General features: G+C 46.1%; 1 protein-coding gene and 1 non-coding gene across 3 annotated transcripts in view; one reads left to right on the top strand and one right to left on the bottom strand.

Moving 5' to 3' along the window:
* The first annotated feature begins 3,422 nt into the window (after positions 1-3,422).
* The window catches only part of LTBP1 (latent transforming growth factor beta binding protein 1), a 432,767-nt gene continuing 417,922 nt past the window's right edge, over positions 3,423-18,267 (top strand). For both annotated transcript variants that reach the window (XM_060170098.1, XM_060170096.1), the window contains exons 1-2: positions 3,423-3,892; positions 4,953-5,023. In XM_060170098.1, coding sequence (XP_060026081.1) covers positions 3,423-3,892; positions 4,953-5,023 — 541 coding nt within the window. The remainder of the gene's footprint in view (positions 3,893-4,952; positions 5,024-18,267) is intronic.
* Positions 11,059-11,165, bottom strand: LOC132532027 (U6 spliceosomal RNA). Its single transcript, XR_009544288.1, has one exon. It is a non-coding gene; the product is annotated as a U6 spliceosomal RNA (small nuclear RNA).

Below are 18,267 nucleotides of genomic sequence, written 5' to 3'. Positions count from 1 at the left end.
GTAGCTGATCTTAAATGTGGGAAAAGATTTTCAGTTACAAAACTCATAAAATGTAAGGATGAGGGAAACTGGCTGCATTTAGAATTTGACTAATGGTTTCAAAGTGCTTTAAAAAGTTTGGCATTTGCCAGCCTTCCTTTCTTCCCCTAATCCTCAAACCCATGAGTTTTTATGGGAAATATAATCCTTTTTTCTGATTCATTTACACTTAGCTCATCTGAGTATTGTTTTGTAAAAACCATCTGAAGTCCAAGAAGTTTTATGAGATCTTTAAAGACTTGTGTCTTGAACCAGGAAGTTGTGTACTGCCCATATAAACGGACCTTGAAACCTAGGGGTCTTGGCATTAAACAGGGTCTAAACTTGGCAAAGACTGGTCCCCATGCCTGAAAGAAACTCGGCTTTCATTTTCAGATTAATAGCGAGTTCAGTGTTTTAGATGAGTGACCATCTCATATGATAGTACATAGGTTGCACAACACATTTTTCAAGGATTATCTTACTAGTTATGTAGACAGCAAGAGACTGATGTGGAAAAACTATGACTTTGCTGGAGTTTCTCAACTAGAGGGGCTGCTTGCTTATGTGTATATTACCACATTCATGGTTGTATATAAACACACATGCATACAAATGTATATGATCATTCACGGATGAGATTAACATTTACGCTAGAGATTCTTCCCGTGGTTACGTTTCAGAGATTATCTGATTGTAACATATTCAAATCTGTCATGAGGCAGGTCGTAATCAGATTGAAGACTGGGGTGAGATACCCACCTCTGCTTTGCTGTGGGTCAAGAGAAAGAAAGATTGCATTGTATCTTTTGAAACATTTTTTTTCTGCAGTCATAGAGCGTGGTTGAGCTCACTGCTGTCCCCAAATGTGAGGACCTTGGGTTGATCTCCAGGCCCTCTGGAAACAGGCTCTCAGGTGAAATGACTTGCTCAGGTTCCCGTGGGAAGTGAAGCAGCCACACTGCTCCAGCCCAGCCCTCTGGATCCCTGTCCAGGCTCTGCCCTCTGCAGGCAGCTGCCTCTCATTGACCAAAACAGGCTTTGATGTATGCCGTCCATCTGAGTCCTGCAGTGCCTAACAAGAAGAGCTCACCCACCACCACAGACTGCAGTCTGGTCCTTTGGTGATGCTGTCCATCACTATTTCCTGAGCTTTCACCTGTCTGACACGTCTTCTTTCCAGCCTAGGCTCTTCAGCATGGAGTTATTGCTTCTAGACACCCCCTGGCCCCATCCACTTCAACTGTTGCTCATAATCCCTACCTGAGAGAGAAAATCTCTGTAGACTGATTTGAGCTGCGGGTAGGAAATGTTTTCCCTACATGTTTTGAATTTTCCATGAGATGACAAAGAATTGTGGGTTGTCCAGTGACGTTGCCCTCTCACAAATCAGATACCGCCTTGGGAGAGTTCGGTTATTATCTCAAACTGTTGCTTTATTTATCTTTTTAAAAAGCTTTTGTTTATTTACATTTTTTCTCTCTAACCAGATAGGAAGATTCTCCAGAACAAAAAGGTTGTGCCTGTGATACTTTGTTTCTGCAAAGGGTCAGCCTCTCTGCTTGCCTCAGAGCAGCACTTGGTGAATATTTATTAGCTTGTGCGCTGTCCTTTCTACAGAATCCCAGCCTGGGAGGCATTTTCTTCACCCACCCTCCTTCCTCAGTCTTCTCAGCTGGTTCCCTTTGGCCTGGCTCAGAGACTGACCTTGAGTGACCTCTCATCTTGTCCACAGGGATGTTCTTAGAGCCACAGACGCTTAGGGCTGGAAGGAATTTTTAATCCAACTTCTCTGTTGGATTATAGAGGAGGAAGTCAAGGTTCAGAGAGGAGAGGTGAACTGCCTGTGGTCTTTCAGCTACTTAGCGGCAGTGTTAGGACTGAACTGAGGTCTCTCCCTCTGGTCAAATGCTGTTTATTCTGTGCCTGGCTCTCAGAGTGTGTTCTCACATGAAACTGGTGGTCAGACAGATGGACTGAGACCCTCTCCTGCCAAATCAAATATTGGAGGTCTTTCTCCAATGTACAGAAAAAATAGATTAAGGGATTAAGTTTCTTCAACTTTAAATCATTTCTATTAATTCTTTTTAAACCATTGTCACCTGCTACCAACTGCCCACTAGCCAATGCGGGGTTTTCTGTTGCATTCATGTAATAAAAGCGTGAATGCTGCTGGAGACACCGTTTTAAATTCAAATGCTAGAAGTAAATATGTTACTATTTCATGGTTTCCACCCAAAAGCACCCTGACCCCAGGGACTCTGTCCCCTGGGACATTCTGCATCTCCCTTAATGTGATTTTGTGTCATCTCCGGTGAGTGATCCTTTCCTTTCGGATAGGGGTCCAGGGAACTGATCTGACTTTAAAAAGAGACTAATAATGGCTTGGCGTTATCATGGATCCTAAGCCCCGTATTTCTGTCATAGAGGCCTTTTCACCAGGAGCAGGGCTGCCTGCGGGGTCGATTCCTGTTGCGGTTTTCCCAGTCTACGCGGGCGCCCCCTGCTGCCCACCCTGGTACATGCCAAGAGAGGAGTAGGGTACCAGAAGCTGCACACTCAGAAACAGTCACGCGGAGTTTACAATCCCAAAGGGAACCATCTAAACACTTTCGATGGACACTCCGCGCACCCCGAGCAGTCCTTTCTGGGGCCCGATCTAGTATTTTAATCCAATACCCACAGCAAGTATCCGAGCAAACACGGATAAGAAAATGACTGGAAATGCGTTCCAGACAGTATCAAATGAGTCCTGTGGGGCTTCTAGAAGGAAAGGACCGTTCAGTGACTTTGCCGAGTCCTTTGTCCTTTCCCGGGAGACGGGATCGAGGAGCGGGGACCTCTGCCTTGCCGACCCATAGGAACAATCGATGTGGATGTGGAGGGTGGCGGCGTGTTCTCGGGCTCATCTCACGCTTTCCCCAATTAGGATTTACTGCCTGACGTCACGTCTGCCGGAGATTGGCTGTTCAGATCTGACACTCGGTTCCACGGCGAGAGAAACTTTTTAAAGACTTTACAGCCCGGGCTGCCGCTGAGCGTCCCGCGCGCTCACACCCGCCCTCGCCCACTCTCGCCGGGTCCCGGGCGCGGCAGCCCCTGCGCCGGCGGCGGGGCGAGCGGACCCTCACCTTGCGCGGCCCGCGCCCCTCGCCCCTCCCCTCCCGGGCCCCGCGTTCCCCACCCCCACCCCGCCCCCTCCTCCCCGCCGCTTTCGGCTGGGGTCTGGGGCCGTTCAGCAGCCCGCAGAACTTCCTCTCCTGCAACCGAGTTTTCCTCCTCCCCGCCTTTCCCGGGCTCCCGGTTGTTCTCGGGGGAGCCTGAGTGCGCGTGGGCGGCCGCACCGGGCGAGCGGCGCGGCCGGGGGCGGGGGCCGGGGCCGGGGGCGCCGGCTGGGGCCCGCGATGGCGGGGGCCTGGCTCAGGTGGGGGCTCCTGCTCTGGGCAGGGTTGCTCGCGTCCTCGGTGCACTGCCGGGTGCGGAGGATCACGTACGTGGTGCGCCCGGGCCCCGGCCTGGCGGCGGGCGCCTTGCCCCTGGGCGGGCCCCAGCGCCCGCGGACCTTCAACGTCGCGCTCAACGCCAGGTACAGCCGTAGCTCGGCGGGCGCCGGGGCCCCCTCGGAGCGGACTCGGCGCACCAGCCCGCCCGGCGGCGCGGCCCTGCAGGGGCTCCGGCCACCGCCACCGCCACCGCCGGAGCCGGCGCGTCCCGGGGGCTCCGGCGGGCAGCTCCACCCCAAGCCTGGCGGTCACCCGGCGGCCGCGCCGTTCGCCAAACAAGGCAGGCAAGCGGTGCGCTCCAAAGTGCCGCAGGAGACCCAGAGCGGCGGGGGCTCGAGGCTGCAGGTTCACCAGAAGCAGCAGCTGCAGGGGTAAGCCCACACCCTCCCTCCTTCCTCGCGCGCGCCGCCCGCGCGGGTACCCGGGGAGACGCGGCTCCTGGGAGCCCAGCGGCGGCCGTGGGCGTAGTGCGCCGTCGGTGGGTTGTCTCCTCCCCGCCCGCCTCTGCCTGCCTCGCTTGCAGCGCGGCGGGAAGAGCGGAGTGCGGGGAAGCCGGGGAACTTTGAGGATAAACTCCGATCGCATTGTTACTGAGCTGCGGGTAAACACAAAAGGCATTTCTGCCTGGGGCGTAACCTCCTGTGCGCGAACCAAACTACTCCTAGAAGATGGGCGTAAACATGAAGTCACTACAGCTTAATCCCTCAGCATCAATTAAACTTCTCTTTGCAGCTCAGTTTAATTTTTTTTCTTGAGCTAATGGAAAAAAAAAAGTTTGGAGGAGGGCTGCCTATAAAGATCCACTTCCTGTTTTGTGACCTGGAATTTTCAGCATCCTACTAATTGTGAGCTTGGCTTCCCTGCACCTGTGGGGTCTGTTTTCCTGGGGCGGCGTGTCTTAGCATTGACAGGAGTTTCGGTTGGATAGTTTCTGTTACTGGGCGTTCATAAACGTCCTCCTTGCCCCTCCTCCTCATTAATCACAGGTTGAGAGTGTGGGGGAAGACTTGTTTTGCTTATTTGTTGTTGTTGTTTTCTTCAGGGGTGGTTCCAAGCGTTGTGATTTCACTCCTGTTTGGACGCCTCTCTCTGAAACTCAGATTCAATTTAAAACGTGGGTGCAGATAATACACAAAATACATTTGGCTCTACTTTACTTTTGGAGTTAAGAAAACCGTTTATTTGGACCTTGTTCTCCCCTCCTGTATAGTTCTAGGTTATGCAGGTTTTGGTTCTTCCATCCTTCCCTGATACACTGTCCTTACCCTTCTGCTTGGGCAGCTTTGGGTTGGACATCCTGGGTCCCTGTTTCGAAGCCAGAGGAATGTGGAAGCAGGAGGCTGGGCTTGCAGGAGCACCCTGGAGGCTTGGGTTCTCTGGAAGGGAGTGTCGCTACTATTGGCCTCAGGAGTCTTGCTTTGTTTGTTTCAGGGTCAATGTCTGTGGAGGGCAGTGCTGCCATGGCTGGAGTAAGGCCCCTGGCTCCCAGAGATGCACCAAACGTAAGTTTCCATGTTCACAGCAGCCCTGCACAGTAGGTGAAGTGGGTCTGTCCACACGGGGCATCCCACAGGGGTCACTTGAAGAGGCTATGCAATGTCTGTGATGCAGTCTACCCCGTTATCTGAAGCCTTCATCACCACCCAGGAAGGGCTGGGCCAGGGTAATGATGGTATCAAGGCCAGCAGCGATTCATTGTACAAAACCGTGCCGTGCATCCAAGATTCCCTTGCACCCAACCGTGGTATTAATTACTCTGTTACCACCGTGAATCAGGGGCTAGGAAAAGAAATTCCCATTGGAGGGTGTGCCGTATGGCAGAACCAGTGCAATTAATTTAACCATGGATATCGGCAAACGAAAAACATTCTTTAAGTTGATGGTAGGAGGGGAATGGGAAGTAGGACGCCCTGCTCTGGAACAAAACATCAGAGTGGTGTTAAAGCTTTCTGAAAACAGCACTCAGAATCTGCCGTCCTTGTGGCCTGTTTCCTAGGAGGTAACCACTCTACTGTTCTTCAGAACTGACAAGTGGGTTTTCCTGCATTGCTTCTCCAGCTAATACACAGGCTTAGGAGTGTTTTGAAACATGTATTAATGATGCATATAGATTTGAGAACATCAGAAAATACTTCCCTCTGCATTGTGACATTAAGGATTAAGGTAAAATATTCTTTGAGGGTCCTCTTGACGAGTTGATTCTGTCTGGTGCTACCTGGACATAAAGAATTCTTACTTCCATTCAGAAGTAGTTAAGCATTCTTATGTGTTCTCTGCATAGAGTTTGAACCATAAACATGTGGATTAGAATCGTTCAAAATTTTAGCTGCTTTTTGGTATTCAGTGTAATAAGTAAAATTTAGCAATTTGTCTTGAATATGGTTTGGATTTTAAAATGCTGGTGAATTAATTAAAAAGTTTTTCTATTATGGTCATTTCTATTACAGTCATTCTGGTGAACTTGCTTGTTGGAAGATGCCTTCAATCCTTGAAAGAAACAGGACTTTGGCATAGTGGCTTTAGTTTTATAAAAAGCAGTGTCCAGGTGGGTTATGATTTGGCTGTGATCAAGGAGTAGTGGCAGACATGAACTCACTAATCAGCCTCCTTGATATTGAACTCAAACCGCTAGGTCAGAAATACTCAGGGTTGTAGGCATTTTATTTTTAATTTTAAATTTATTTTATTTATATATTTTTGGCTGTGTTGGGTCTTTGTTGCTGCTCGCATGCTTTCTCTAGTTGCGACGAGCGGGGGCTACTCTTTGTTGCGGTGCGCGGGCTTCTCTTGTTGTGGAGCACAGGCTCTAGGTGCGCGGGCTTCAGTAGTCGTGGCATGCGGGCTCAGTAGTTGTGGCTCGTGGGCTCTAGAGTGCAGGCTCAGTAGTTGTGGCACACAGGCTTAGTTACTCTGCGGCATGTGGGATCTTCCCGGACCCCGGCTCAAACCCATGGCCCCTGCATCGGCCGGCAGATTCTTAACCACTGTGCCACCAGGGAAGCCCCAGGCATTTTAGATTGTCGTAATTCTTCACATCTTCTTAGATTACACTTGACAATAGCGCACCAGCATTTTCCTGAATTTACAATTGCTTGGGTCCAATTACATACCCTCTCCTCCCTTCGGTAACTCCTGCTATGATGTTGTTTGCCTGTTATGTGCAGACAGCTCATCCGTGACAGCAGCATTGCTGTGCAAAGTGGGGTATTGCTGTGTAAAGATTAAAGATACAGAGCAGGTTGTTATAGGTGATGGTGAGTGCTCCTTGGTGCCCATTAGAGAGAATGTGTTAAGACTTTCAAAGAAGTTTACTTGGCATGTTGAGTGCCCTCTCTGAAAAGAGAGTAGTACCCCATTCTTAGGTCGTCTGAGGATTTGCAGGTCCAAAGAAGATGCTCTAGAAGGAGAACATCCGATCTTGAGGAATCACCTCATGGCTTCCTGCTTCTCCAGGTGAGGGAGGCAAGGGCACAAGTGTGCCTCGGTTTAGCCAGGTTTGCCCTCTGGTGACCCAGAAAGAGAAAGGCTGCAAAAGGCTACCCGTCAGAAAAGTTAGGGTTGCACAGTTACTGTATACAGTGTTCCAGAGGAAGTTGCTCCGTTGGCTTAGTCTCACGATACCAATAACAAATGCTTCCGGCTTTTGGTTTAAGTTATCCTTCCAGCTTCTAGAAGGTAGCCCTTGGACAGTACCGGGACCTAAGCAATCAGTGTAACATTAGCCTTCCAGTACTGCCCAATCTGACAAATTAATTCAGGCCCACATGGTGGAAGCTTAAATCACAACTTCTTTCAGGAACAGTTGTGTTTTTAAAAATGATGCTGGGTTAGGTCAGTGCTCAATCCAAAGTAATATACGCTAGATGGATATGTTTCAATGGGGGGTCTTGTGTTTGTCTCCCTGTGCAGAGCCAGGGAGATGAGGGAGCCTTATACCTTCACATGGGACAACTGGGGTTACCACTGATGCGGCAACACTTGTGTCCATGGCTAAGCAGTGTGACACCAGGAAAGACCCCTGGCCTTGGGTTCAGGAAACCTGAGTTTAAACCCTCAAGCGTTCACTAGCTGTGTGGCCTTGGGGAATTCATTTGACCTCTCTGACCCTTATATTTTCCCATCCTGAAATGACTGTGCTAAAAACTTGACTACTGGGACTTCCCTGGCGGTCCAGTGGATAAGACTCCACGTTTCCACTGCAGGGGGTGTGGGTTTAATCCCTGGTTGGGGAACTAAGATCCCACATGCCGTACGGCGTGGCCAAAAACACAAAACAAAACAAAACAAACCCCAAATTTGACTACTTTCTAGGATTGTTACAGGTATCAAGGTGAAATAGAATGATGGATGTGAAAGCCTTGATGAAACCAGAAGGAGTCTTAGAGTTTATTATTGAATCAAGTCAAGTAAATCCTGTCTCATTTATCCATTATTTGGTTTTCTTTCTTCCCTGTGTATGTTTCTCGTCATCTTCTTTTCAAAGAATGTACATGTGGATCCCTTTTTATATTACAGCTTTAAAGTAGTTTAGGGCTGGGGGAGGGGGAAATAGGGAGGTATTGGTCAAGCGGTACAAAGTTTCAGTCCCTCAGGATGAATAAGTTCTGGAGATCTAATATACAGTGGTGTGACTATAGTTAACAGTACTGTGCTATATACTTGAAATTTCTTCAGAGGGTAGATCTTAGCGTGTTCCCACCACACACACACACACACACACACACACACACACACGGTAACTGTGTGGTGATGGGTATGTTTATCAGCTTGACTGTGGTGCTTATTTTACAATGTGTGCGTATATCAAAACATTGTTGTACACTTTAAATATATACAATTTTTATTTGTCAATTATACCTCAATATAGATGAATAAAAAAAGGAATAAATGAAAACGCCAGTCAGTTCCATCCTGCCTGGCTTTGATTACTGAGAAAAAAGAAATAAAGTAGGCTGGGTTGTTTTGTATCCCAGAATGATTTATTTTAGAAGAACTTTGAAAGAGACTAAATATTAGATTATTTGTGTATCTCTAGTTCTCTTTGTGTAAAGCTTGCTGTTTAGATGGAAAATTCTCCCCTAAGGTATTCATAAATTGAATGGAAAAAATTCTGACACCAATTTTTGTGACTACAACTACTTTGGTAAATACTAGTGAAATTTAGACTGCAAAAGCAATTGCTTTGTGGTCTCTTTCCTCTCTCACTTCCTTATTATGCTGAGATTGAACAATTGCACTTGGATATGGTTTATTACACTTAACAAATACAAAAACCAATGGCATGTCAACATGAATTTCCTTATTACGATAGTAATCATCATATACATAATTAACACAACATTGTAAAACAACTATACTTCAAATTAAAAAAAGGTAGTCGTTATCATACAATGTGTATGCACATTTAAATGTGCACATTAAATTTAAATCAACAGCAAGGATGCCTTGTAATTGTCAGTTCTATTTTGAGGATAATTGAAAGGGTTTAGCTGAAGAATTTCAGTTTGTAGAGACCGTTTTCCAGTTGATGCAAAAAATATTTCTGCATAAGAGTTGGGATGTGTTTCTGTTGTTCAGTTTGCTTAATCCTGTGAGGAAAACAAGGTGCCCCTTCGAGGCAGACTGGATTGTTTTTAGTTGATTGAAACTTAATTTAAATGGGCCGTAGGCAAACGCTTCTGAAGACTGAAGATTTGGCAAACCTGAAATTGCCAATCAGAGAGATGTGAAACAAATGGCAGCAGACCCACACAGGCGGAGAGAATGGATGTGGGTGTCCGCAACGGCAGCCCCGAGGGCTTTAGCCACCCAGTCTCTACATAGAGATGCCCAGTTGCATGTTAATGCTTCTTTTCCAGACACCCTCTGTATGTGTGTCTCTAGGAATTGAAATCACAGCTCGAGATATGGCATTTTAGTTATTAATGTGGAACGACTGCTGATAGCGATGTCCATTTTGGGCAAAGGAGAAGGCACTGCATCTGTTCCCTTTCCAAGGGGTTCACATTTATTGGGAGGGTGTTAACTTTTTTTGGCCTATCCCCATTTTTGCATTTTGTTCCCTCTGTCTAAACTGAACCCACCCCCTCTTGGTTGTTCCAATCTTATTGTGCCCCTCTCAGGGTAAGTGCAGGCCAGAGAGAGGCATTGCCAGTGGGCTCAGCTTTAAAGAGGAGACTGGACCTGGGAACAGACAACACAAAAGAATAAAGGGGAGATGAGGGTGAGGCCGGGTTGGCAGGATGAGGTGGATGGAACAGGAAAGATGGCAGATCTGAATCCAAAGCGGGTGCCTGGCACATGGCAGGCCCTCCCTAAATGCATGGATGGTTCTTTCATTTCTTTAACGGATATCTGTTTAGCTTTTACCATGTGCCAGGGTCTGTGAATAGAGGAGAAACGCAGCCAGCTGTAGAGAGTGCGGGGTCTGTTTTTACTCACTTAACTCATGGCACATCAAATGACTTGTTCTCTCCTTAGCAAGAAACAGAAAATCGATATTCCATTGCTTTTCCACTGGCATTCAGCCCACAGTGCTTTGGGGGAAAAAAACCCCAAAAGCCAACCCTAGACATTTTCCTTAATTATATACAGAAGAGACGTAGTCACGTCTACCCTTGGTGCTTAGAGTTGCTGCAGTCGAGGGCATCGTCCATGAGTGTGGGGTGTGGCTGGAGTTGCAGGTGACAGAGGCCTTTCAGGCCGTCTCCTGTCCCTCTGGGCTTGGCGTTGTGCTAGCTGAGCTCGGGAGTTGGGCCCGGAGTGATCACACAGCTTTCGTCTGCCCGCTGTGGCCATTGACAGCTGCTTCGCCAATAGATCCACAGTGAGGTTTATTGTGGCAGCCGCTGGGAGCACCGCCCCGGCCCCAGTGCTGGGGGCACCGCCCCGGCCCCAGTGCTGGGGGCACCGCCCCGGCCCCAGTGCTGGGGGCAGGGGTGGGAGGGTCGGCTGGAAAATCTTGTCGTGAGGCACAGACCGCCCGGTGAAGGGAGAAGGACCCAGAGGTCAAGTTCACGCTGGGTCAAATATGTGTTCTCAGCACTGGTTAAAACAAACATTTAGGAACCATAAATCCTGGGCTGCGATCATCCTTAAACCTTCATTGTGAAACCCTGCATCCCCTGGGCCAACCTGAACAGCCCGCCCTCCCGCCCCTGCCCGGCCTGCTTTAGTGAAGTGTTTCTCTGCCCGTTGAACCCTTGGCGCTTAGGAAGCCTGCCTTGTTCAAAGGACCTTTGGCCACCACGGGAGTCTGCTGTTTCTGAGCCTGTTATTTGTTGTCTTGGATATTCCAAACATACTCAAACGTGTTTGGGAGCTCAAATAAGTTTTCCTAAAATGCAGATTTTGCTTCCAAGTTCTGCCTAGCAATGAACAGGGCAACTAGGAGTGCTAGGGCGGTGTCGCCACTCTTGTAACACTGACCAAGATCAGAGCAGGGGCTGAGAAGCTGCTGATGAGGGGAGGGTAATTTGTGCAGTGCTTTGGAGCCTGTGAAGGGCGTTCGCTTGCTTTCTTTTACTTAAAAAAAAAAAAAAAAAAGGAATGCTTCATGAATTTGCATGTCCTCCTTGTGCAGGGGTCACGCTAATCTTCTCTGTATCTTTCCAGTATTAGTGTATGTGCTGCAGAAGCCAGCACTGGAGAGCATTTTCTTGACCTTCACACCCTGGGAGTGTAGACCAGGCAGCCATAATTTATTACCCCCTTTTTAAATGGGGGGCAGGGCTCAGACCCCACCCCAGCTCTGTGGCTCTTGGTTTATTGTTCTTTCTACTGCCCTGGGCTTCCTGGACATCCAGTGTGGCAGCATGTCTCTTGAGGTCTTGGTCTTCGACTCTCCTGACAGCCCTGCTTTGGACTGGCTTTCACTGCCTCTATTCGCTGTGTGATCTCCCAAGCCTGTAACAAAGTACCGCAAACTGGGTGGCTTAGAACAACAGAAATGTATTGTCTCAGAGTTCTGGAGGCTAGAAGTCCAAAATCAGGGTGTCGAGAGGGTTGGTTCCTTGTGAGGGAAGATCTGTTCCAGGCCTCTCTCCCTGGCTAGCAGAAGGCTGTCTTCTCCTTGTGTTTCTTCACCTCATTTCCCCTCTAGGCATGTCTATCTTTGTGTCCAAATTTCCCCTTTTTATAAGGACACCCGTCATATCAGATTAGAGCTCACCATAATGACCTCATTTTTAACTTGGTTACCTCTATAAAGACCCTGTCTCCAAATAAGGTCACAAACTAAGGTACCAGGGATCAGGAATCCAACACAGCTTTCTTTGTGGGGGGAACCATTCGACTCATGATAGAAGGCCATAGATGCTCTGCACGTGGGCTTGAGAAGTGGGCTACTCAGAGCTGGGCCACCCCTGAGGCAGTCAGGGATTCCCTAGCAATGACCCCAGGGCGGGTGGGCAGAGGCTCAGTTGCGCTCCTCCCACATAGTCTGTGACTGTGGATCTAATGTGGCTTCTTCCCTAATTCAGGAGCTCTGGCTGCTTCAGGGAGCAGAAGATGTGAGGAACTGGCCACTGGTGATTTTGGTTATACCTCTGGGCATTTCCACTTGTTCTGCTTTAAAGAGATTCTATGATGCCTCTTAAACATGAATGTGCAGCTGGTCGCTGGAGGAGTTTGTTAAACTGCTTTCTTGAATCAGAGTCTCTGGGATTTTTATTTAATGAGCACATCAGGTGATGCTGATGGAGGTGGCCCACCTTTTGAGAAACAGTGATCCAGAAGGAACCCTGTCCTGGGCAATATTTATGACACTTTGTGTGGGAATCTGAAGGCCAAGCCTAACACTTAGCAATTTAGAAACTTGTCAAGGCAGGAGCCCTCTACACATTGCTTTAGGTCAGTTTTAAATAGTACGTACAAAGATGGCTGCATACAGGGTTATTACACCCAGTTTTTCTTTTGTTAGTTGAATGATAAATACATACATTTTTACAAGAGTTGGACACTTGCAAAATTGTTAATGATACATAGGTGGTTAAATAAAGTGGTTTTAAAAAAGGTTCAAACACTTTGGAACACATTGGGCGCTTTTTCCACTAAATATTTTATTTTTAATTATAAAATATTTTAAATACACAAAAATGCAGAAAATAATACATTCAGCTGCTCATGTTTTTAAAACCACCCTGATATGATAATTAAGCACAATAATTTACAGATAAGGGAGAAACTATGATCTTACCTTGCTCTTTTTTTTTTTTTGGCTGTGTTGGGTCTTCATTGCTGCACACGGGCTTTCTCTAGTTGTGGTGAGCGGGGGCTACTCTTCATGGCGGTGCACAGACTTCTCATTGTGGTGACTTCTGTTGGTGGAGTACGGGCTCTGGGCGCGCGGGCTTCAGTAGTTGTGGCATGCGGGCTCAGTAGTTGCAGTGCGCATACTCTAGAGCATAGGCTCAGTAGTTGTGGCACACAGGCTTAGTTGCTCCGTGACATGTGGGATCTAACCCGTGTCCCTTGCACTGGCAGGTTGGATTCTTAACCGCTGTGCCACCAGGATTATCTCGCTCTAACTGCATGTTTTACTAATGATGTTTCCTATCTTCCTAGGGGAGAGAAAATAGTACATAATTTGTTGGTGTGGCACAAAGTGGTTGTTTTGGTACTTATGGAAAAATACATCAGAGCTGTATTTGTATAAGCTCACGTGCACCTATTAATTGGCCTAGCTTATTATTAAGGACTGAACATTTCATGTAAGCACAGTCCCTTGGGCACCAAGAATCTGTGTGCACGGTGTCATTTAGACCCAAGACAATGTGGTTACAAGAAGGAAATGCTGCCTGTTACTGTCCCACCTGACCCGCCTTTCTTGCTTTCCTCCTCTTTCTCTCTGTCCTTTCTAGGCCTCAGTTTTGCGTGCCGTGAACTAGAGGCAGTATAGGTCCATGGTTAGAAGTTCGGTCTTTGGAGTTAGAATACAAGGCACCTAACTTGATGTTAACACTTTGTCAACACATCCTCACTATGTGACCTTGGACTGTGAGAGCTGGGGCAAGGCTAAGTTACCCCATTCACAGGACAGGTGTGATGGTGGTTTGTGCTATCATTCAGAGGCTTGTTGGGGGACCGCATGAAGTAATATACACAGAGTTCTTGGAGAGCAGCTGTCCCCCTGCCCCCCGCACAACAGTATTTGACAGATGTGAGCTCTCAGGGGTTCCTGTTTACTTGCTTAGACCCTCTCCCTCCTGGGCGCCTCAGCTTTTTACACACCCCTCTTGGTGTTTCTCAGATCCCCTGGTGAAAATCATGGCTCTCTCTCCCCCTCTCTGGGAGCACTCTGTTTTCACTCTTACTTTGCTCTGGGTATGGCTGGACCAGGGGAGAGGGGCATCTGCCTCCCCATCAACGTGGAGCTCCTGGGGAGTGGCATTTTCTTTCTTTCTTTCTTTTTTTTTAAAAACACTTTTTAAAAATAAATTTATTTATTTATTTATTTTGGGCTGCGTTGGGTCTTCATTGCTGCACACAGGCTTTCTCTAGCTGCGGAGAGCGGAGGCTACTCTTCGTTGCGGAGCACGGGCTCTAGGGTGCTCGGGCTTCAGTAGTTGTGGCACGTGGGCTTATTTGTCCGCGGGATGTGGGATCTTCCCAGACCAGGGATCCAACCTGTGTTGGTCCATTCATCGGCAGGCGGATTCTTAACCACTGTGCCACCAGAGAAGTCCTGCAGGATTTTCTTTGTGTCATTTTAAGTACCCAGGCTCTGTTCCTTGCCATAGTACAAATGCTAACTGAATCGAGTAGAATTGAATTGAACCAGCATCTCTGATTTTGCTGTGTTGTAAATACTATCCTCTAAATGCTACCTAAAGAATTCTACTTCCTTTTTTGTTTCCTCTCACCTTTGGGCAATAATTCTCCTTTGGTTTTCTTTCTACTATTTTTTCTGTGTGCTTATCCCTTGCCTGACAGACACTGCTTATTATGACAGCTTTTCAAGGACACACCACCTTATTCCATTTCCTCCTACTTCTCTGAAGGCTACCCTGGCATGGCCCAAACTTTAAGACAGCTTTTCCTTTCTCACTGCCAATTTTAGAATCTTTCAGCTAAACATCATCTGATAGAGATTTGGGACTAAGTAAAATGAATGTTGTATGATTTTCCCTGTAATTTTAGATCCCCAAATACTTCTCTTGGCCAACTACACTATTCCCTGTGGTTTTTTCACTCCACTACATTTGAGTAATATTGTTGGCATGGACCTAAGTAAACAGTTTGCAAAATGTCGTGTTTTGTAAATTAGGAGATGGATGGGCTGTTTTTTTAATACCTGCTCTTGGTTCTGCTGGAACAGAGGAAGGATGAGTTTGGTCAGTGGATGGGAAGACAAATTGGAGGAAAGTTTGTTTTTATTTTAAAAATTTGTTTTATTTATTTATTTTTGGCTGCATTGGGTCTTTGTTGCTGCATGCGGGCTTTCTGCAGTTGTGGGGAGCAGGGGCTACTCTTCGTTGCGGCCTGTGGGCTTCTCGTTGCGGTGGCTTCTCTTGTTGCAGAGCACGGGCTGTAGGCGCGTGGGCTTCAGTAGTTGTGGCACTTGGGCTCAGTAGTTGTGGCTCGCGGGCTCTAGAGCACAGGCTTGGTAGTTGTGGTGCACAGGCTTAGTTGTTCCGCGGCATGTGAGATCTTCCAGTACCAGGGCTCGAACCCGTGTCCCCTGCATTGGCAGGTGGATTCTCAACCACTGTGCCACCAGGGAAGTCCCTGGAGGGAGGTGTTTTTAACTGAAGTTGATGTGGTCAATTTACTCATCAGTTATTTAAAGGTGAGAACTAAATGGTTGGAGGGGAACCTTCAGAAGTATATTTTGGTAATGAATTAAGGGAGAATCTTCACAGGGGAAAGAAGATGTAACCAGCAAAAAGCCACTGGAGGAAAAGAGGATCATAAAATAAGGAATATATAATAATAGGGATCCTTTGTCTTTGTTCACTTTAAAATGTTTGTATTTCTTATAGGATTACCAAGCAATTCCAATCTCCCTTTCAATCTTGCAGGAACTTCAGTTTATTATTGTTACTATAAAATAAGAGTAGAATCTCTATCCTTTCACCCATATGTGTTACATTTAACACCATATCAAGTGGGCAGTTAACAATTAACATCTTCAGCATGTTTCATTGTAAAAGCCATTTAAATCGGCTAAGAGGTACCACCTCCCCTTGATGAATCATTTGCTACATTGGTTCAAGAGTGGGAGTGCTTCTGTCTCTGCCATTAGCTGTGAAGTTTCAAGCAGATCAATTAATTAACTCCTAAGATTTTTTTTCAAGCTGAATGAAATGAATGGGGATAGGGCCATTCATCACCCAACCTAATTCAAGTCATTCTTGTGAATTTTGGGCATACAAATCCTCTTCTGTCTTAACTTTTTTTTTTAATTGGGGTATAATTGCTTCACAATGTTGTGTTAGTTTGTGCTGTACACGAAGTGAATCAGCCATATGTATACATATATCTCCTCCCTCTTGGACCAACCCCCCCCCCGCCCCAAATCCCACCCATCTGGGTCACCACAGAGCACCAAGCTGAGCTTCCTGTGCTATACAGCGGGTTCCCACTAGCTATCTATTTTACACATTTTTCACATTGTATCACTTCTGTGTGTGTGCACTTGTGGGTGTGTGCTTCCCGGCTTGATGTGAGCTCTGTCTGTGAGGGTAGTGATCAATACCATAACCATCTTTTTATCCTCGGACCTAGTAAGCACATAGACTTTTATGGAAGGAATGAATGAATGAATGATTAAATGGATGAATGAATTCATTTGTTGTACCTTCACTGAGTCCCTGTGTGCTAGGTACTGGCACACAGAAGGTGTTAAGATTTATTTTCTATGAAGAAAATAAAACAGGGCGAGAGGATAGAGAGTGATGGGGGCCGGGGGAAGGGGGATGGAGTAAGGAAAGGTCACTGTAAGGAAGTGGTTTATGAGACCTATGTGATATGAAAGGGTCTGGTGGAAGAGCCTTTTTGGACAAGAGAACAGCTAGAACAAAGGCCCTGGGGTGGGAATAGGCCTGGCCCTGTACAGGGACCCAGAAGTGAGTTTTGTTGGGTTGTTAGTATGGGCTAGAGTAATAGGTGATAAGGGAGACAGGGCTGGATCGCCAGTCAGGTCTTGTAGGCTGTGGAAAGCCATAAATAGGGGACTTACAGCTTACAAATGCAAATAGATTTTATTATTAGTGAATAAACACAATACAGGATTTGGTATTTATCAGCACTACTTTTCTATATCTGTGAGTCTGTTTCTGTTTTGTAAATAAGTTCATTTGTATCATATTTTAGATTCCACGTATAAAGTGGAAGTAAGTAAGTGGACTTAATTCACTTAGTATGACACTCTCTAGGTCCATCCATGTTGCTGCAAATGGCATTATTTCGTTCTTTTTTATGGCTGAGTAGTATTCCTTGTATATATATGCCACATCTTCTTTATCCATTCATCCATTGATGGACATTTAGGTTGCTTCCATGTCTTGGCTGTTGTACATAGTGTTGTTATAAACATTGGGGTTCATGTTTCTTTTCCAATTATAGTTTTCCCTAGATATATGGCCAGGAGTGGGATTGCTGGATCATATGGCAACTCTAGTTTTGGTTTTTAAAGAAACCTCCATACTGTTTTCCATAGTGGCTGCACCAATTTACATTTTCACCGACAGTGTAGGTGTTTTCTCCACACCCTGTCCAGCATTTGTTATTTGTAGATTTTCTGATGATGCCCATTCCAACTGGTGTGAGGTAATACCTCATTGTAGTTTTGATTTGCATTTCTCTAATAATTAGTGATGTTGAACATCTTTTCATGTGCCTATTGGCCATCTGTATGTCTTCTTTGGGGAAATGTCTATTTAGGTCTTCTGCCTATTTTTTGATTGGGTTGTTGTTGTTTTTGTTGAGTTGTGTGAGCTGTTTGTACTTCTTGGAAATTAAGCCCTTGTTGGTCACATTGTTTACAAATATTTTCTCCCATTCCATAGGTTGTCTTTTCATTTTGTTTATGGTTTCCTTTGCTGTGCAAAAGCTTATAAGTTTGATTAGGTCCCATTTGTTTATTTTTGCCTTTCTTTCTATTGCCTTGGGAGACTGACCTAAGAAAACATTGCTATGATTTATGTCAGAGAATGTTTTGTGTATGTTCTTTTCTAGGAGTTTTATGGTGTCATGTCTTATATTTAAGTCTTTAAGCCATTTTGAGTTTATTTTTGTGTATGGTGTGAGGGTGTATTCTAACTTCATTGATTTCTATGCAGCTGTCCAGTTTTCCCAACACCACTTGCTGAAGAGACTGTCTTTTCTTCATTGTATATTCTTGTCCATTGTATATTCTTGTCTCTTTTGTCAAAGATTAATTGACTGTACGTGTGTGGTTTTATTTCTGGGCTTACTATTCTGTTCCATTGATCCATACGTCAGTTTTTGTGCCAGTACCATGCTGTTTTGATTACTGTAGCTTTGTAGTATTGCCTGAAGTCTGGGAGGGTTATGCCTCCAGCTTTGTTCTTTTTCTTCTGGATTACTTTGCAATTCTGGGTCTTTCATGGTTCCATATAAGTTTTAGGATTATTTGTTCTAGTTCTGTGAAAAATGTCATAGGTATTTGATAAGGGATTGCATTAAATCTGTAGATTGCTTTGGGCAGTATGGCCATTTTAAGTGTACTAATTCTTCCAATTAAATGTTTCATTGTTCTTAATGTATAAGTCTTTCACCTACT

Source organism: Lagenorhynchus albirostris, chromosome 13 (assembly GCF_949774975.1).
Source record: "Lagenorhynchus albirostris chromosome 13, mLagAlb1.1, whole genome shotgun sequence".
In the NCBI taxonomy this organism is placed as follows: domain Eukaryota; kingdom Metazoa; phylum Chordata; class Mammalia; order Artiodactyla; family Delphinidae; genus Lagenorhynchus; species Lagenorhynchus albirostris.
The sequence above is the reverse complement of the archived record's forward strand: the minus strand, read 5'-3'. Positions and strand labels throughout refer to the sequence as shown.